Source organism: Notamacropus eugenii, chromosome 1, assembly GCF_028372415.1.
Source record: "Notamacropus eugenii isolate mMacEug1 chromosome 1, mMacEug1.pri_v2, whole genome shotgun sequence".
Classification (NCBI taxonomy): domain Eukaryota; kingdom Metazoa; phylum Chordata; class Mammalia; order Diprotodontia; family Macropodidae; genus Notamacropus; species Notamacropus eugenii.
The window spans coordinates 218,830,458-218,852,044 of record NC_092872.1 but is presented as its reverse complement, the minus strand read 5'-3'; the positions used below and the strand labels follow the sequence as shown (position 1 = coordinate 218,852,044).

The window sequence follows — 21,587 nt, the reverse complement described above, 5'->3', positions numbered from 1 at the left end:
AAGTTGCAGCGTGTTGTTTTAAAGTCTGGGGCATGCTGTATTTCCAGAGAGATCAAAGAAAAAGGTAAAGGACCCAAATTTCAAAATATTTACTGAAGCTCTTTTTTTGTGGAGTCAAAAAGCTGGAAGAACTAAGGGATGGGCAAAAATTGGAAAATGGCAGAAAAAAAGGATGGCGTAAAAATATAATGGAATACTATTGTGCCATAAGATATGATGAAAGGAACAATTAAAAAAAACTGGATAAACTGATTCAGAGTGAGCAGAACCTGGCGAAAAATTCAACAGCAAAAACATTATAAAGAAAAACAGCTTTGAAAATTATTTTAATACAATGACCCACCACATTTCTAGAGGACCAATGATGAAAAATGGCACCCACCCCTTGACAGAGAGGTGATGGACTCAGAGTGCAGACTGATACACATATATACGCATGTGTAAATATATACATGTATATAATACATGCATTTGAATTTATATATACATACATGTAGGTTGAGATATATCCATCTGTGTATCTATATCAACACGTGTGCATTAATCATGCATATATGCCTCTGATGTGTAAATGTGTTTCTGCATAATAAATCTGATACATAAATGTATATGTGCATATGAATTTGATACATAGATGGATATGTGCATATGTGTGCTTATACACACATAGATAAAATAGGTCTATATAGAATCTATATACATTCTTTTATTTATGTATACACACACACACATATATATATATATATATGTATATATATATATATATATATATATATATAGGAATCCTATATCTAGGAATTTGTTTTGTTTGGCTACATTTTTTCTTTCAGTTTAGTTTTTCTTTTTCTAGGGTAAGGAATGGTTGGTGGTAAGACAAAAGAGAAAGAAAACTGATTTTTTTAATAGAAAAATGATCTTAAAAACAACAAACACAGACCACAATGGATTAAAATAGTACTAAGATGTGTGGAAGGGAAAGGGATAGAGTTAGTAGATGTGATCTGGAGATTACTTACTGAATAGCTATGTCTCCACACCCACCTTCATAGACCTAAATAACTTCCTTCTATAAGGACAGAAAACACACACACGCACACACTAGTGAATAACATAACATTTATTTAATATTTTCCCCCAGAAATCTCTATAGGCTTTGTGGACAGTGCTATAATTTATTCTCTGAAAAATCTAGGGAAATTAACCAGGGCTGAATATTAAAGCTTCTTTTTGCTTATCACAGTGCTCTAAAATCATAATGTCTCTTTATCATCTCTTTCCTTTCCAAAACCTCAGATCCATCCAGAGTGCATCATTTTGAATTTGTACATGGTTTGGATTTCCTCTTTATACTCATTGGATCATTTCTAGGTAGGTTTCATTAGGGTATATTCAGCATCATATCTGCCAAACGATAGTCACTGGAAAAGGCATTATCAGGGTTTTCCCCCTATGCATGGTTAGAGGCAAAGGGAAACAGGGAAGTGCCTGAGCCCCTGGAGCAGCTCTGTGGCTGGACAAAGAGCTCATACCTCTTGACTCCCAGAATTCTTCCCTTGTCATATTAGATAGTCTTCTCCTAATTGACTGCTTTTCGTCTTCAAACTCCTTCATTCACGTTAGCTGGTTTCTCTTCAAATTTTTGTCATAATCTAGGATGGTGATTCCAGCAATCTTTGCAATAACGTGGCAAATTAAGACACAGAAAGTCTGAGAGTCAATTGCTCCAGGCTGCAGAGAAATCATAAAGTCACTGGACTGAAAGTGACCTGTACAGTTCATCTAGTCCATAGCCCTGCCTTCACATAGTATCACCTTGAATAGGATTTGTATTTCATTTTTGAAGGTCTAAGAGGAGATTGCACTTTCTCCATGTTTCATGGTATTGTGATCCTTGCTTACTTAACCTTCCTATCAAGAATATTTTCTTCATCCTTAAGTCCTCCTTACTTCAATCCAAGGTCAATTCCCTTTACTGTGAGAATGAACAAATCTATCCTTTTGTCTGATGGTACAGCGCACACACTGCTGGGATTTGTGGCTTAAGAGCTTTTGCCCCATCCATCACTGATTATGTTTGCATGACCCCAAATAAAACACCATCTATAGATATAAGATGCCTCAAAGTGGAGAAGCCACAGTGGTGAGTGGTTAAGTAAGCAGTCCCCACTCTGTTCCCTGACCACATTTTCTTAAGAGTTACTGCAGTATGCCAAGTAGAAATGAATTAAGATTCTTTATGAATGTATTGGAAAGGAAAGGCAGCAGCATTATAACATATGACCATGGAGCCCTCATAGATGATACCAGTGGAACCTGAGAAGTTTCTTTCTCCTGAATGGGAAATATCCCCACCTACATCAGGGAGGAAACTACAAAAGCCAGAGTGGATATCTTAAGACTTTTTTTCTTTTCCTACATAATAAAATAAACAAAAAGATAACTGGAATAGGAAGCAATAGAACTGGACTTGAGTTGTGTCTCCATAACTCCTTTAACAGTGTAACCATAGACAATTCAATTAACCTGAGCCTCAATTTTCCCATCTGAAAAATGAGAACAAATGAATGAATAGATAAATGATTGAATGGAAAGATATTTATTAAGTACTCTGTGGCCATCTCTATGCTAAGTGCTGGGGATATAAATACAAAAGCAAAAATAACAAGAACAATTCTAATACTTGTTGCTGTAGGGAAAATGTGTTTTACAAACTTAAAAGGCAGATGTAAACGTGAGTAATTGTTTATCAGCACATTTAAAGAAAGGTAAGCAGTGACGGATCCTAAAAAAAAAACAATCCATGGGGCTGAATAGCTTCCAGCTAGAATGGGCTTCTATTCATTTTCTAACTATTCCCAGCATCCTAATCACTGATTTTACAACTGACTCTGAGAATAAAAGAAGAGATGGAGACCTTCTTTTCTAAGATTTAGTATAAAAAGATCCTCCCCTGGAACAAAGAGGCATTGCAATATGGCAGAAAGAGCATTGCTCAAGATGGGATCTGGTCTCTGATACATGCTACCTGCGTGACTGGGCATGTCACAACTTCCCTGGGCCCCAGTTCCCTCACTATAATATAAAGTGAGAGGTTTAGATTAGAAGGACTCTGAGGGCTCCTTCCCATTCTATGCAGGGAAACAGATTAGACAGTGTCCAGAAAGTTATTTAATAAATAAACCTGTGAATTAATCCCATCTGTTTAGGGGAGGGTTTATTCCTTGCCCAAACTAGTTTTCCACTGTGCAAGCCTGTATTCAGAATCACATTCTTGTGGTCTCATTTTTTTTTTTACCAATTCTATCAGAAAATAAGTTTCATTGGCAGTCTGCCAGACAAGCTACTTGTCCATGACTGCAGTACGTACGTACGTGTGTACACACACTCACACACCTCCAATAGTGAGTAGGACTGAAGAGGTTCAGGGTGAAGGGGACCCCAAAATACCGACAGTCCGGGTCGTGCTCGAATGAATTCGACTCAAACCTTCTTAAAGCCAAAGAAAACAAAGTTTATTAAAGATTCACCTAATTGGGTTGCCTCTTAAGGAGCCTAAGCACTTGTGACACTTGTATTCACAAGCGGGCCAGATAGAATCTCAGCTGGACAGAGTCTGAGCTACATTGACTCTGAGCGCCTTCATGGAGGCAAGGTGGGACTTAAATACAGAAAAGAGTATAGGAGAGACCTGGGGGTGGGGGGTGGGGGGTGGTCTGGTAGTCCAGGGTGATGGGAGGAGGGGTTTAGGAAGGGTCTTGAGGAGAAGTCCAAGGAGGGTCAAAGGCTGGAAACAGCTGGAGGCTATCAGGAGCTATCAGACAACGGAGGGTTTGGGTGGGAAGCAGGTGGGGCAATCCAGAGATCTTGATAGGGGCAGTATGGGAATGGGGTTTTGATGGGATCAAGGGTGGGCAGTGCAACAGAGACCTGAAATGATAATGAAAAGCCCATGGGCTTCCTGAGACTGCCTGAACAAGTGGGAAGGTTAGATTTGAGTAAGAAAGGCCAAGATTCTGTGAGGAGATTCCAAGGGAGTTCAAGGAAGTTCCCAGAGTCTGAACCTCATCATTCCCCCCCTCAAACAGATTGAACCCAAATTCTTTTGGGGTAAAGGGCGAAGGTCTCAGCTTCTGAAACTTCTTCCTGCTGGCAAGGGGCGTAGAGCTGTCCCTGACTTGATGGGTCCTGTTCAAGGGGTCACACTTCAGAACCTGGGTGGTGCCAGGTCCAGTGGGCTGGAGACCTTGGATTCAGAGGGAGGTTGGTATACAGCCTGGGCTGTCATCTGGAAGTTGATGGCTTGCATTCTGGAAAAGACAAACCTGGCAAGGAGGTTAGGCAAACACACACCAAACAGGTACAAAAGGAGTATAAAGAAAAGACAATTTCCCTGGAATAAAAGATAATTTCTCTGGAGAGAATTAAAGATGACTGTGGCAAGGCCAAAATACAGAAGGGCATGTTTGATAGGGGAGTTTTTTGCTGTCAGATATCCCCTTTCTTTCCAGATTGCTCCATAGGTATGTAGAACAAGGAAAGCATATTTTGAGTAAATCAAAACGTCAGCTGCCCTGGGGTCAGGTCCTAAGGAATGGGTTAAGACTCCCAAAGCCTGTCCTCTCCTTTCATCAATGTACAGAGAGAAAGGTTTTCCCAGATTGGGTAGGTCTAGTGATGGGGTGGTGGTCAAATTAGTTTTCAGAGTCTCAAAAACTTTAGCCTGGTCTGAGTCAATGCCCTGAGTAGGGTCATAAAGGGGTTTAGCAATAAAATCAAAATTAGGAATCCAGAGTCTACAAAATCCAATCATTTCTAAAAATACTTGAACTTGTTTCTTAGTAGCTGGAACAGGGATAGACAGGATTGTCCTTTTCCTCTCAGAGGTTAAGGAGAGAGAGGTGGGTGTGAGTTCATTGCCCAGATCTGGACTTTGTTCCAAGAGACCCTACAGCCTCGAATGCCTAAGAAATTAAGGGCTTCTGAGGCAGCAGCCAAAGAAGTCTCCTGGGTGGAGCTACAAATAAGATCATGCACGTACTGAATTAAGCTACTGCCTGCTAATTTCAGGTGCCTTAAATCCCTTCCCAAAGCCTGGCCAAATAAGTGAGGGTTATCTCGAAAGTTTTGGGGCAAGACTGTCCATGTTAACTGATATGGACTTGATTCCCAGGACAAGTACATTCAAAAGCAAAAATAAATTGTGAGTGTTCTCCGTTAGGCTTTTTTTGTGGGAAGGGTTGCAGCGTTGCAAGGAGATGAACAAGGGACAAAGATTCTAAACTTAAGGAATTTTTCAATTAAAGGTTGTAGTCCTTAGGTCTCAGTCTTAATCAGATACTGGCTGAGATGGGGGAGCACTTTTGGGTCTGGGAGACTAACAATGGCTGAGGTGGCAGAAGCAGCTCTCTCTGGAATTCCAGGGTCCCAAATATTTGGCCTGACTGTCTCCCACACTCTCAAGCAAACCTGGGAAGATATAGTGAACAGAGGCAAAAGGGAGATGGGAGGTTTAACTAGAGAAAATTGGCTCCCCAATTTCACCATCAGGTCCCTTCCCAACAAGGGGGAAGGGTCAGAGGAGGGCATAAGGAAGGAGCATTTAAACAACAGATTCTCAAGTAGGCTGGGGAAGGGGTTTGTCTGGAGACATTCCTTAATTTCCCCTTCAATGCCTATGACCCCAAGGGTCAGGGGATGGGTAGGGCCAGAGTGACTGGTTAAAGCACAGAATTTAGCCATATTAAAGTGGGTAACCTTACCTTCAGCCTTCGTTTTTGCCCAGGGCTTGGTGAGAGAGGTGGAGAAAGTGGGAGCACTGCCAGCACCCAGGCTTTCCCGATGTTCCAAGTCTTGAGAAGACTGGAGGACAGGGTACTGGGGGGCGGCTCCACCACTTTTCCCACCTGAGGGACAATCTTTCCTCCAATGTCCCTCCTGGCACGGTTCCACAGGCATTGGTTCCTGGGGCTTCCTCTGGGGGGGGGGCAGTCCTTGGACCAGTGACCCTCCTTGTGGCAACGAAAGCAGGTTTCCCCACTGCCCAAGTAGCTAGCCTTCCTCCAAGGGGGTGCCCTGGAGGGGTGCTCCCTGGGTCTCCTCCTGGCCAAGGCAGCAGCCAGGAATTGAGCATGCTCCCTGGCCCTGGCCCTTCTCCTTCGTTCTCTTTCCTCTGCTGCATCGAGGTCTCTGTTGTTAAAGACTCCAAAGGCCATCTCCAGTAATTGGGTCTGAGGTGTTTGGGGGTCCCACTGCCAATTTCTGCAGTTTCCTCCTAATATCTGGGGCAGACTGATTAATAAAATACATGCTAAGGATTGCTGCCCCTTCTACAGAGTCAGGATCCAAATTTGTATGCTTTTTAATAGCTTCTACTAGCTGGTTTTGAAAAAGGGCAGGTTTTCCTTTTCTCCGAGTGATTTCCCTAATTTTTTTAGAATTTACTTGTTTTTGAAATGCAGTTTTTAGGCCTTCTAACATGCAAATTACCATAAAGTCTCTTTTCCCTGTCCTCACTCTTTTGATAGTCCCATCTGGGGTCACTCGCGGGAACAGCAGCTGTTCCTGGGGGGTATTTTATGGGATTATTGCTAAGCCATACCATCCCCAAACTTTTGGGCATGTTCCCAAATTCTCTCCTCCTCAACGGTACAACAGACAGAGAAAAGAATATGCAGATCCTTCCAAGAAAGTTCAAATTGTAGGGATATGTCCCTAAAGCCCTCAGTGAACCTACTAGTGGGGTCTTCCGAGTATCTCCCCAGTTTCTCTTTAATCTGGGTGAGATTCGGAAGAGAGAATGGAACACGCATCCTGGTTGTCCCACTAGATGCGGTAGGTACTTCTCTCACGGGAAACAGACCTGAAGGCCCAGTGGGGACAGGGGGTTGTGGAGGAAGATAGGAAGTCCCACTTCGTGTGAGGGAGGGGCTGGGGAATGCCTGCTGAACTGGATTAGCCTGCAGGGCCAGGGGATTTGGCTGGTGAGGGGAAAGATCTGCTGGTGCCTGAGGAAGAGTAGGGATCATAGGAGGAGATGCCCCAGAGAATGGCACGGGAGCGGGGCCTAAGGCCTGAGTGAATGTTGCCCCAGCAAGAGGGATTGTAGATGGAGACACCTCAGCAAACCCCGTGGCTGGGAACTGAGCGGGGGTTGGGAACAGAGATAGGGGAGGAAGTGAGGCTGAGACCCTAGGAGCCATAAACAGGGGGTCATCCAAAATATCCAATTCACCCCCATTTCCCTTCTGTGGGACGGCTCTAGCTACAAGCATCTTACAATCTGTTCTAAGAATGGGATCCTGAGAGAGTTCGACAAAAGCCCTTATGTAAGGTATTTCTAACCACTTTCCCTTTTGGAGGCAATATAATTGTAATTTTAAAAGGATATTACTTTGTAAGGTCCCAAACATGGGCCACACTTCGTTGTCCTTCAGATGATACTCAGGCCAAAGTGTGTTGCAAAAGAATACCAACTTTTTCTTTTTAAGGTCTTTAGAGCAGTTAAATTTTTCCCAGTTTTGTAAAAGACAGCCCAAAGGCGAATTCCTTGGAATTGATGAATTTTGACCCATTTTTCTTTTCCCTTTGGGGCTGGAAGTTCCCCCCCCTCTTTAAAGGAGGATGTGAAAGTAAGCCTTGAGAATAAAACAAGAGGACAAAAATAACCGAATTTACCCTGATTTCCTTGCGCCCAGGAAATCCAGAGAGTTGGGCACCCACTTAACTGATGTTTCTCTAACCTTCTAGCACCCACAAAGTTCAAACAATTGTGCTTTGGAGGGTATGCCCAGGTCCACGGCCTCAAACACAGCCAATGGACCAACAACCTGAGTCTCCAACTCTCTAGTGCCCAGAAAGTTCAGAGACTTTGCCTCATACTGGGACCTGAAGCCAGGTCTGAAAATCACTTCCAAGGTGCTTGGAGAGTAAGTAGGGGATAGAGAGGGGGAGGCTTACATACCTTCCAGTTTGAGCAGAAGAACTTGAGATTAGCAGCTTATCCGGATCAGGGAACCATAAATGAAGAGGTTAAGGGGTGGTAGGGAACCCCAAAATGCCGACAGTCCGGGTCGTGCTCGAATGAATTCGACTCAAGCCTTCTTAAAGCCAAAGAAAACAAAGTTTATTAAAGATTCACCTAATTGGGTTGCCTCTTATGGAGCCTAAGCACTTGTGACACTTGTATTCACAAGCGGGCCAGATAGAATCTCAGCTGGACAGAGTCTCAGCTAGATTGAATCTGAGCGACTTCATGGAGGCCAAGGTGGGACTTAAATACAGAAAAGAGTATAGGAGGGATGGGGGGGGGGGGGGGGTGGTGGTCTGGTAGTCCAGGGTGATGGGAGGAGGGGTTTAGGAAGGGTCTTGAGGAGAAGTCCAAGGAGGGTCAAAGGCTGGAAACAGCTGGAGGCTATCAGGAGCTATCAGACAACGGAGGGTTTGGGTGGGAAGCAGGTGGGGCAATCCAGAGATCTTGATAGGGGCAGTATGAGAATGGGGTTTTGATGGGATCAAGGGTGGGGAGTGCAACAGAGACCTGAAATGATAATGTAAAACCCATGGGCTTCCGGAGACTGCCTGAACAAGTGGGAAGATTAGATTTGAGTAAAAAAGGCCAGATTCTGTGAGGAGATTCCAAGGGAGCTCAAGGAAGTTCTCAGAGTCTGAACCTCATCAGGACTGCCCAGTCATTCTGGAGTACCACTGCTTACCAACAGTAAATGTCCTGTGAGAGAATATGAGGCTTATAAGTGCCCATTTCAATATTTTCCTTTGTAAGAAGTAAACATAACAAAACAAAAAAACCCTTAAATCACCAGACCCACAAGCAAAGGAAGGAAGAAAAGCTGTTTTATGGGCTTGGCTGGAGAAGCTACATGACCAGATAGGATGTACTTTTTGTTTGCTGCCTGTTCACACAACCTTGTGAGATTTTTTCCCCCTCTTTTCCCCTGTTCATCTCCACTCCTCTTGACTCTCCTTGGCTGTTGAGTTGGGGTTAACTAGATTTGCAAAGTTTGGCTTCCTTCCATGGGCTGGTGCCATACTCTTTATTTTATTCAGCTTGTCCCGGGCATCTTGGCATTTCCTCAGGCAGGGCCCACAGAGGTCTTTCTCTTCTACCAAGTACAAAGTTTCTAACCGCTTTATGGAATCAATAAATGCTGTATCTTCATCATCTTTGGGGAAGGGGTTGCGCTTTGCATTCAGTTTCTTTAGTTTGGGAAGCTTGGCAATACTAGTGGGTATAGAGGTCAGGAGATTGTCGAATACACCCACCTCATGGAGCTCTTTCAATGCCCCAAGGGTCGTGGGGATATTATCGATATGGTTCAAACCCAAATTCAGTGTTCGTAGGTTCTTCAGGTCTCTGAGTTCCAAAGGAAGGCTGTTGGTGGTTAACTTGTTATTACAGAGATTGAGGTAGTGGAGAGAGCTCAGCTGACCTATTGATTCAGGCAGCTTCTCAATGAGATTGCTGTGTAGATCTAACCAACGCAGATTTTGGAACTTGGAGATGCTTTCTGGTATCTTCTTGATCATATTTCGGCTCAGGTCTAGTTCTTCGACTTCATTGAGTTTTAGGATACACTTGGGGAAATTGGTGATTCCCATTTTGCTTAGGTCAAGGCGCCGTCTCCCATCAAATGTGACCTTGATACAGTTTTTGGCAACCTTTAAGGTGATCTTCTTCCCCTTAGGGCCTTTCCGTCCTTTGGCCATTATGTTTCCTTAAAGGGGAAGGATATAGTAGGTGATATAATTGACAGGTGGAAAAGAGATGAAATTGATGGAAGCTATTAGCAGAAACACTCTGGGAAAAACAGAAAACAGTCATTAGAAATCACATAAGAACATAACTTTAAAAGTCACCATGCTCTCCTACAGGATGGACTACAGCATGAGGACTGACAAGGCAATGTAATTTAGCGTCAGAATCCCTGGTTATATTGTCTAAGAACTGCTATTAATCAGCTATGAGTAATCTTAGGCAGGATCCTTCACCTGTCTAGGTGTCCTGAGTTTTCCTCATTTCTAAAATATGGTGACTGGACTAGATTATCATGAAATTTCTTTTTAGCTCTGAAATTCTAGGATTATATATTTAACCAGTCATTCACAAAAATATATGTATGAATGTGTATGAATATGTATGAATGTCTATATTACACATATGTATATATTTTTGCATGTATATATGTATGATTATGTGCATATGTATCTCTCTTTCCTCTGTATATGTATATGTATGTATATACATATACAGAGGAAAGAGAGAGAGAGACATATTTTTCAAATCTGTAGTTCGTTGTCCTCCTATCAGTCAAATCGTACCAGTTCTCAGTACTGGGTCATATCCATCATCTACCTTGTCAATTCCTAGACCTGTTCCACTAAAAATCACTTAAGAAAGTTATGCCATGATGTCAATTATATCTACAACAGATTAATATCATCTGATTTCAACTGGACTCTCACTGCTACACAGGAAACATTTTATTCTTTCTTGATTGATTCACTTTTAATTCCATACTAAATCTCTAATGATTTCTCTAATGATTTAGTCAACAAGCATTTATTAGATGCTTTCTATGTATGAGGCACTGTGATAAGCCATGATGATACAAAGAAAGGCTAAAACAGTCCCCAGTCTCAAGGAGCTCACGACAACTCTCCAGCTCTTTCTGGTTATTTCTAACTTTTTCCTCAGTCCTCAACCCCATTATGGCAACTTCATTCCGTCTTTCTCAGAGAGTGACATCGACTCCTATTTTTCCAAGAGACCATCCATCATGTATTCTACTCCATTCTTCAAAACATCCTTCTATAACTTTACCTATCCTTTGCTCATAGGATCAGCTCGAAGGGATCTTACAGTTCATCTGGTCAAACTCTCTCATTTTATAAATGGGGAAACTGAGATTCCAAGAGGTCAGATGATTTGTCCAAAGTTACATAAGTAATAAGTAGTAGATCCGGATGTGAACCTAGGTCCCATCACTCCAAGTTCAGCACCTCCATTTTTACTTGTGTGACCTTGATTCAGAGATATGTTGTTAAATGCTTAACAACCAGCTCTCTGGAAACAAAATAAAAATATGCTCGAAACTCTTTGGAGTTTAGTCTGAATTATTAACATTTTTCATCATTTTCTTAAGTCTGGAAATCAGCAAACAATAAACCAAGTTCTGATTTGTAGTCTTTGCTGATTTCTGTAGGGTAAATGCTCACAATGAAAATTTAACAACTGGCTCTTAAAAGCTTGAGCTAACTCTCCCCTCCACCTCCACCTTTGTCTCTCTGTCTCTCCTTGTTGCCTCCTTACCCACTGTCTAAAAATATCTCCAGGATTATCCCACTTTCTTAACAAAACAGAACTTTCATTTAAATGCCACCCTGTCATTTTTCTAGTCATACATTTCTTCCCTAATTTACTGCCAGACTCCTAGAAAGATTAACTATATCCACTCATGCTTCTTCCTCATTGCCCACTCACTTGACCATCCTTTGTCATATGGCTTCTGGGTCCAATAGTGTAACTGAAACTTCTCCCTCAAAGGTTACCAGTCATCTCTTAACTGGTAAATCTAGTGGCTTTTTCTCATTCCTCTTTGTCTTTGTCTAAGTCTATGTGACCTCTATGTCACATTTAATATCATCTACCACCCTCTGCTTCTAGGTACACTCTCAATAGGAGCAAAGACTCAGAGCAGGGAGGGACTTTAGACATCCTACCCAGGTTTATAGATGAGAAAATTGAAGACCAGAGAGAAATTAAGTGACTTGCTCAAGGTCACATGGCCAGTAAGTACCAGAGATCAGATCCTCAGACTCCAAATCTAGTACTTCTCCACTCTACCTTACTCCTTAAACGTTTGTGATACTGACTCTCCCCTGGCTTTTTCCCTGACTGACTGTTTCTTCTCTGTTTCTTTTGTTGGACCATCATCCATCTCCTGCTATCAGATGCTATGCCCTAGTGGTCCCACCTATACACCTCTTCCATCTTTTCTCTGTACATCTGTGCATGTGCACACACACACGCACACAGGCACACAAGCACACACACCCTAGCAAGAACACACACACATGCACATACACGCACACACATGAACAGACACGCACACATGAGCACATACAATACATGTGTGAACACACATGAACACACATGCACACAAATGCACACACATACATACACTGCACCTTATAGCTTCTACTTTAGTTCAGGTGTTCTCATTATTTTTCACCTACACTACTATAATAGTCACATTATTGGTCTCTAATCTCCTCTCTCTTTAATCCACTTTCCATATAGTCACCAAAATAATCTGCATGATTTTGCCTGTCTCCTTATTTTCCATTGATCTTTTGGTGGAGGCAGCTAGGTGGCACAGTGGATAGAATGCTGTGCCTAAAGTCACAAAGACTCATCTTTCTGGGTTCATATCTGACCTCAGACATATACCATCAGTGTGATCCTGGACAAGTCACTTAACCCTGCTTGACTTAGTTTTCTCATCTATAAAATGAGCTGGAGAAGGAAATGGCAAACCATTCCATTATCTTTGCCAAGCAAACCCCAACGGGGCCGTGAAGCATCAGTCACAACTGAGATGACTGAACAACAAACCACAGCAACAGGTCGCTCCCTGCTACCCCCTCAAAGGGGCTCCAAGTTCACAAGTCATAACTGAAACACAGGGTCTATCATGAGGCTACTATCATCTTCTGATGCCATGGTGAACACCCCATTCCCCCAGCTCTTCCCCTATTCCTTTAACCTTTAGCCAGGGAGCAAAGTGTTGTGTAGAGTGTTAAATCTGGAAGCACCAAACATGAGTTTGAATATCTGCTCAGGGACTATTAACTTTCATGACCTTGGGGTAAGTCACTGAAAATCTTTCAGCCTCTATTTCTTCTCTTCAAAATGAAGAGCTTGGAGTGGATGACTGCGAGGTCCCTTTCAGCTCTCGGGCAGCAGTACTGTCATCTTGACCCCCATTTAGCCCTTGTTCATGTTAGGCATCGCTCCCTGTTTTCAATCCACCTGATGGATCAGTCAGTCTGAAAGCATCACCCTTCCACCAGAGCATGGGTTGATTTCTATTTTCATTTTTGTCTCCAAGTATTTTCTTCTGCACAGACCCCTGCCCACTACTCTGAACTGGCAACTGTTCACCTGCTCTTCCATGGTCATAACCTGGAAGCTGACTCCAGTTATCAGGCTTTACCCCTGGGTAGGACCAAGTGGTACAGGACACAAGCAGGCTTGAGAAAGCTCATGAATAGGATAAAGGGTACTACTGACACTGGAGTCTGATGACTCCCATTCAATCCCTGCTTCTGATGCTTTCTAAGTGTTACCTTGCAAATCACTTATCTACCAGAGACAGCTGATGGTACAATGGATAGAGCATTGGACCAGGAGTTAAGAAAACTAGGTTCAAATCCAGTCTCAGATATTTATTAGCTGTGTGATCCTGGACAAGTCACTTAACTTCAGTCTCAACTATAAAATGCGGATCATAAAAACACTTACCCTTGTATGAGGGTTGGTGTGAGGATCAAATTCAATAATATTTATAAATCATACAATATTTGTAAAAAAAAAAAGTGTTGAGTACACTACACTACACATAGGAAGTGCTCTGTATATAGTTATTTTCCCTTCCCCTTCCCCCTGAAACTTCCTGGACCTGAATTTCCTCAACTATCAAATGAGTAGTTATCCTTTCTAGAGTCACTGATCATTCTGGGTCTTGCTTTTCTCTTCTGCCAGAGGTGCCATCTGGAAAAAGCCACTGAATCTCTCTCTAAGAGTCAAGTTTTCTCATCTGTAAAAAGGGGGAAAGGTTGGACTAATTGACTTCCGAGATCCCTTTCAGATCTAAATCTGTGATCTTGTATTTTTCCTTGTAAGTGGTCTGAGAATATTATTTCTTTATTTGTTCTAAATGCCCTTTCAACTTATTTAATATATTTGGTTGCTAATGGCACCAGAGTCTTGTCTTATTCTACTTATAGGATTTCAATGGCCATCCAGAGGTTTGAACTCTTCTTAGTTCTTAGAATAATCAAAGGTAAAAACCTAGCAGAAAGAAGACATTCAATGGATGATTTAAACTGGGGAAAGAAATGGGAATTCCCATCCTGGAGAGTTAGTTGTAGCAATGGCAAGTTACAGCTGGTTAATCTCGAGTGGAGTCTAGCACTCTATCGTTTAATTGGAGAGAGTCAAATCACAGCTTTGATAAATGATTGTTGGGAAAGCAATATGGATTTGTCTATAATAAATACACTTCTCCATTAAAAAGTCTTCATTCTGAGCCCTGCAGGCTCTTTGGCTACTCATTAATCATATTCAAGTCCATGGATGTGGGGGTGGGGAGAGAGCTCTGACTGGAGACAATATGCCTCTCCTCATTTCTCTCATATACTGAAGCCCAAACTATGTATACCAGGTACCTCTGCATGCTCAGTCTCTTCTCTGCCTGCACCTCCCTGCCTGCACCTCCCTGCACCCAGACCCACAGAATTCCTCGTTTTCTTTTAAGTCCAGGCTGACCCCCTTCCTTAGAAGGCATGATATTATGAAACGAAATCAGAAGACCTGGATGTGAATCTAGTCTTTGGGAAAGTCACTCGTTCTGGGTTTCCTTAACTATACAGTGGGGTGGAGGGAATACAAAATGTCCCCATCAGCTCTAATTCCTATTGTCCAAAGACCAGACTTGAACTCTAAAGCTTTAGGAAGAAACATCTAAATAAAATTCAGATTCTTGAAACCAGAGATGATTCAGGCCTCATGGCGGAAAATGGGATGGAGACAGGGGAAGGGAATGAAATTCCTAAGTGATAAAAGGCTGCAGCTCTCCTGCTGGGTGTTTAATTGAAATAAATTAGTGGATGTTTTATTAACTATTAGTGATGTTATCCATTGACCCTGCCAAGAGAAGATGTTACAACTTAAGAAATTCTAACAAATGATTTAAAACACCTAAGAACTAGATATTTTCTAACATTATATATTTTATCTATTTGCATGTTTTATTGTTGTCACATCAGGAAAATCTGACAGACTGCTTTTTATTTTAAAGCAACTCAGTCATCCAGTTCTTCTGAGTTAAACATTGGACTGCTACACCCCATGGACATCTAAATGAACACTCTAATCATAATCCATTTACTTCATTTTGTACAAATGCTTATTAGCGCATTTTGTGTTATAAAACTCATTATTATTAGTTGGTTGAAATTGGGAATTTCAAACTGTTATATCTACATTTATTTTTTAAGGAGATTGAATCATGTTTTTGTAGGTACAAAGTTTCTAAATAGCTGCCAGATATTTTAAATGGTAGCTACAGATTGATAGGCTGCTGGAAGACTGAAAAATATATTAAGGTCATCTCCCATTTGACTTTATGTGTTTTACATTTTAAAAATATGAGGCCTCCTGAGAGGTAAAAAAGAATTTGCCCAAAGCCATAACCGTGAGATGGAGGTAGTACCCATCAATGGGTCAACGAGTATTTATTAAACACCCACTACGTGCTAAGCACTGTGCTACGTGGTAAGGATGGAAAGAGGGACAAAGAAGGATGTTCTGAAAGATCTTATAGTCTAAGGAGGAATACAACATGAAAAAAAAACTATGTAAAAAGAAAACAGATACAGAAGAAATCAGAGATAATCAATAGAGGGAAGCCACAAGTGTTAAAGGGAAATGCTTCTAGAAGGTAAGATTGTACCTGGGATAGTACCAAGGCTAGAACTGATGTCTCCCTTGAATTTTATTTAGCTCCATGCCCTTTCTACTATTATTTCATGTAGCCACCCTAGTATTTTCCTGTTTCCCAAATTGCCAAATAAGCCAAGCTATGGATTCAACTGGTTCAAAAGCAGTATGTTATTTGATGGGAACCTTGACAGGAGAGGGTGTTGGACTTGAATAAAAAAGACCTGGGTTCAAATTCAAATATTGGCTGTGTGACCCTGGGCAAGTCATTTAACCTCTGTTTCACCATTTATGAAATGAAGGGAGTGGACTCCTCCACTAAGGTCCCTTCTGGCTCTCAATCTATGCTCCTAAAAAGATCATTGAAGCCTAGCTGACTCACTTTAGAGTTGACATTTGATTTAGATTGGATATTTGAATTCAAATATAAATTATTGTCTTTTTAAAAGTAAAAAAATCATGCCTCAGTTAAATAAAAAATTCTCTCATACAAATGAGACATTTTCCCATGTAAAAGACATGTTATATATTTGATTTACAGCAAAAAAAATTATTCGTTCCTTTGCTCAGCTAGTCAGTCTCTCAATCTTCCTTGCCTATCGCCTCCATCCTGATTATCTTGAGTTAGTTCTAGAAGGATATACAAGAAAGAAGAGCCTCCTCCATCTCCTCCCCTAAAAAATGAAGGGAAATGAAAAACCATTAATTTATTTAGATCAGAAGGATTGACCCTGGCCTGAGACATTTGGTGAATAAGCCTCTTCCTACATAAGTTCAGCATTTACTATAGTCCTGATGCTAGTTATTTAATAGGAACATAGGTACAAAGTTGGAAAGGTCCTCAAGCTCATGAAATTCAGCTTCCTCATTGTTACTGATTAAGAAGCCAAAGCCCATCCAAGGATGAACATTGCACAAGTAGAGATGAGGTTTGAACACTGGCTTTTAGCTTCTCTGCCATTCCTCTGTACACCCTCTGAAAACATCCAGATTTACTATTGGCCCCTGAATGTAACAACCCCACATGAGATCTAACCAAATCAGAATATAATAGAACTATCACTTCCTTATTCCTGAAAACTCTCTCTCCTCTCTCTCTCTCTATCTTTATCTCTCTCTCCCACGCTCAAATGAGTTTTTTTTTTAACTGCTATATCACATGACTGCCTCATATGGAACTTGTGGTTTACTTAGACCTCTCATTTCTGTTTTCAAATTACTGTGATTGCACTCCTCTTCTGTCTTGTGCTTGTGAAGTTGTTTTTGACTTTCATTTAAGACTTTACATTTATCCCTAAATGTAAAGAATTTCAATTATTTACCTCCATTTGAATTCTATTAAGTACCGCAGAGTGGCTGGAAACCCTTTTTTCTAAGCCTTCAAGTTTCAACTAAGGATAGACCTGGACACTGGCGGAAAGATAAACAACTTGCTAGTTGCTTAGCACTTCAGTCTTGTGCATTTGTTAGTCTGGTGGTTTTATTTTTAAGTTTGCCATTAGAATGTTTAAAAAATAATGATGACCCCCAGGGATGTCTGAAACAAGTTATCAACTCTTAGATTCCAGTGCAATGTGAAAACTTTTCTCCAGTCTTCTGTAGCTAGTTGGCACAGTGGATGCCCTCTGGCCAGTCTTGGAGTCAGGAAGACTCAAATTAAAATCTGGCCTCAGGTAGTTACTCACTGTGTGACTCTGGGCAAGTTACTTAACTGTTCTTGACCTCAGTTTCCCCAATATGTAAAATGGGCATAATCACCCCAACCTCACAAGATTGTTATAAGGGCCGTATGAGATAACATATGCAAACAAATGCTTTGCAAACTTTAAAGTGTTATATAAATGCTAGTTATTATTAATTTTGTAATTGTCTTTATTCTTCTTATTCTGCTGTGTTACAAACATACAACACGCCAATGACTTCAGGTGGAAGACATGATCATTGTTTGAGAAGATTAATCTAAAAGCACCATCACTTCACCTAGGCTAGGAAAGTGGTGGGAATTCAGAGCAAATAAATCATGACAAATTAGTTTCCTACCACCACAAGGCTATTTTTCTTGGCTCACCTTTCTAAGCAAAACAAGGAAATAAGATTCCATAAAGCCTGTTTTTCTAGCCCTGAAAACATACCACATACATATTCATCTTTCAGTTGATTTACAAGGTAGAACTATGTGTTTTCCTAACACCCATGAAAAGAACAAGACTCCCAAGTAAAAGAATCTAAAAACCAAAAGTCAAATGCCCTTTTCTTCATCTTACCACCATGTATCCAAAGCAGGAAGTAATGGGGAGATATGGCCATTACCTGGTTAAATTCATCAGGGCAGCCAGTCAAACCACATAATTTAAGTTCTGTTACACACACACATAATCCTGTTTGTCTACCCATGGCAATCAAATTACGAATAACACATGAATTTCCTTTTCACTTCGAACTGTATCATCACAGTCTGGGTAGAGCTCTGTGAAAATATGCCTGTATTAGAGCTAGGGCAGGTCATACAGAGCGAGAAGACCTTTCATCCCTCCAGCCTCTACTTTCCCCTGAATTAGCTATCAGTATTTATTTCCTTTGGGATTCTGCTCTACAGTGCCTATTGGTATGTCTGTATATCTCCTTAGTTCTTTAAGACAGACATGAAGAAGAAATGCTATTAATCTTTCAAAAATGCAGATTCTTTTTCCCCCAGTGATTCTGAATAATTGTAGGGATAGTAATGCTACCACCACCTCATAGGATCACTGTGAGGAAAAGTCATTTTTGCACAGCATAAACTTAAGAATGCATTTGAGATACAGTTTCAACATTTAATAGCTGTGTGATGATGAACATGTTACCTAATTTCTCTGTGCCTCATTTTGTTCATCTGTAAAATGGAAATTATAATACTCAACATATCTCATAGGGTCATTGTGAAGAAAAGACTTTGCAAACTAGAAAGTGCTCTACAAATGAGTGATGACCATTATATTCTAAGTGTTACTGAGCTTCTAAGAAAACATTACTGTTCCTTTGGAAACTATTATCTGTCAAATCTGGCATTTTCTCTGTTGCTGTTAATAAGAATCCAATTCTTCTCTGGATCAAAAGTACCCAGGGCCCAGTAACCAAAGATCCATGATTTCTATTTAGTTTAATAGTATTTGTTTTGTGATTCTGAATATACACTGTTTTAATTGGTTTTGTTCAAAGAAAGCAATAGTATAGGAAGGATGTTTTTACAAAATAAAATAATAAATCATGATTATTAGTGTAGGAAGAGATGAGAAAATTTCCCAGTACACCAAAACCTCCAACAGCGATGAATATCTCATCCTCCCAGACCAACATAAACCAAGATGATAAAAAAAATCTTAACACTCCCAGATGTCACAATCCTGTGCCGGTATCTATTTAATTTTGAAGCAATCATACTAGTTGATGTACTTCATAATATTGGTAATTAAATCTGAGTCACCACCATGGAAAAAGATAAAGCTTGATAAAGAAAGATAGAAGGAAGGAAGGAAAATAGAAGGAAGGAAAAAGGAGAAAGAAAGAAACTGAACCAGAAAAACAGACTTCAAGTTCCAGTTCTACTTGAGCTATGTGATTTGAAATGTAGCATCATTCCCTTGAGTCTTAATTTCCTTAAGAAAGATGATAGAAGGCAGAGAAGGAAGGAAGGGAAAGGAAGGGAAAGGAAGAAGAAGAAATAAAAGAAAAGGAGGAAGAGAAGAGGAAGAGAAAAAAGAGAAGGGAAGAAAGCAAGCAGGATGACAGAAGATAAAGTATGAATTGCATTAATGGAGTAGCATCACTGTGAATTTGATTGGCCATTGAACAGGTATCCTATATAAAAAAAACAGGTCATGGTTTCTTTTCAGGCTTTTCCTTCTGAATTTTGATTTGCCCCATAAAGTAAACATCTAAAAATGTTATTTCATTTTTGGAAGTTATTCTTGATAAATGCTTTTTGTGCCTGATTTTTAAAATGGATTAAGTCCCAATCTTACAGTCACCTCCCTGGGAGCTGTCCTTTAAGTTCAGAAATTGGCTCTCATTAGGTCAAAGGACAACTTCAATAATCTTTCTGTAAAAAAGTGTTTTCATCCATGCAAAGGAAATAATATGTTTCTTAATGGGAGTGGAAAGTAATCACATGTTGATCCTGCTAAATATGACTTCATTTCTTTCTCTATCTCCCTCATTTATTACCACCCACAAATAACCAAAAACGTGATGAAACCTATTTGGACATAAAGCAAATAGTATCCATGGCATGGAGTAGTCAAAAGAGCACTGAACCAGGCGTCAAGAGACCTGTGTTCATGGTTTAGTAGATGAAGCATTTAGTAAATGAAGACCAGATTTCAAGTTCCAGGCCAGTTACTTTCTAGCTGTGTGGACTCAGATGTCACTTCGACTCTCTGAACTTTAGTTTCTATGTCCATAGATATGGGGATTAGACTGGTTGTTCTTCTTCTAAGGGTGGTCCCTTCTAAGTCTAACGTTTTCTAAGTCCCATCTCTTGTGTATGCTACCAATGCTTTTTCTTTCTCTTTCTTTCTTCCTTCCTTCCTTCCTTCCTTCCTTCCTTCCTTCCTTCCTTCCTTCCTTCCTTCCTTCCTTCCTTCCTTCCCTCTCTTCCTTCTTTTCTCCCTCAATTTCTTCCTTGCTTCCTCCTTGCTCTGTGCAACTTAAAAGTCTTTGAGCCTCATCTGTTAAATGAGGATGATAATGATTGTACTTCCTATTTCACAGGGTCATGAGGACAACACTTTGTAAACGTTAAAGGAGTATGTGAGTTATTCATAAGAGCATTATGTATGCACACCGATTGAGAACTTGACCCTCTCATTCTGCCCCCACAGTGCCTGCACTTAACAGAGAGCTAGAAGCTCAGCTTTGTGAGGCAATTATATTCCAATGATATATAACATGAAAGATGTTATTCTAGTTACTTAGCTGCAAACTATGTGGAAATAGAACTGAAGCGAGTCTTTCAACCCAGTACATCACATCAGTGCAACCACATCATCTGGTGGGGACCCAAAAATATCAGTCATGTAGTACTGGGGCTTATTTTAAGGAACCAGACACCATGAGCTTTTCAATCTTGCCAAATTGTCTCCTACAGACTTATTGACAGCCTTGGTCTTGTTCTGCTGATAAGTCAATGTCAACATACTCTGAGCATCACCCCATGGAGACCACACTGGACAAGATTCTCATTGGTTGCCTATGTGTAAAGAAAATGTACTTTAGGAATGTGGGGTGGCTTTAGGGAAGCCACTTTAAACTAGACAGAAAGTGTGTGTGTGTATATATATATATATATATATACACATATATACACACACATATATAGTATGCATGCACATATATACACATATGTGTATCATATATACACACATGTATATATGTGGGTATTACACATGATCTTATATATAATATATTATACATATATGTATATATATTCCTTCTATATTCAGAAGAAAATGAGGTATTTTGCTGAAGGAGGCAGACATTAAAGTCTCAATGTGGCAAAATAGTTGACTTCTACTATACACAGACTATCAAACTGCCAGTCATCGTACTGATCTACCTTTCAAATCCTCCCCCTTTTCCTCATCTATGGAAGAATAAAAAAGACTTCATGTGGAATATAAAGCCCACTATAACATGTCTCCCATTTACCTTATTTACCTTTTCCAATCTAAAATCATATTAGAACTCTCTCTCTCTCTGACTTATTTCATATTACTTTGTACTTATTTTATTATCACTTTGTGTTTTATTTTTCATCCTCATGAAATATAAGTTTCTAGAAGGCAGGGATTATTTCCTCCACCTTTCTATA

The 21,587-nt window shown here is 40.5% G+C and overlaps 2 protein-coding genes across 10 annotated transcripts in view; one reads left to right on the top strand and one right to left on the bottom strand.

The window, feature by feature from the left end:
- WDFY4 (WDFY family member 4) overlaps positions 1–21,587 on the top strand; it is a 382,372-nt gene that overhangs the window by 260,876 nt on the left and 99,909 nt on the right. The gene's annotated exons all lie outside the window — the stretch shown is intronic.
- LRRC18 (leucine rich repeat containing 18) overlaps positions 8,834–21,587 on the bottom strand; it is a 36,343-nt gene continuing 23,589 nt past the window's right edge. For 3 of the 6 annotated variants that reach the window (XM_072627619.1, XM_072627612.1, XM_072627603.1), the window contains exon 3: positions 8,834–9,814. In XM_072627619.1, coding sequence (XP_072483720.1) covers positions 8,956–9,723 — 768 coding nt within the window. In that variant the 5' untranslated portion in view covers positions 9,724–9,814 and the 3' untranslated portion in view covers positions 8,834–8,955. The remainder of the gene's footprint in view (positions 9,815–21,587) is intronic. The other 3 variants (XM_072627627.1, XM_072627634.1, XM_072627622.1) reach the window with 1 other exon arrangement.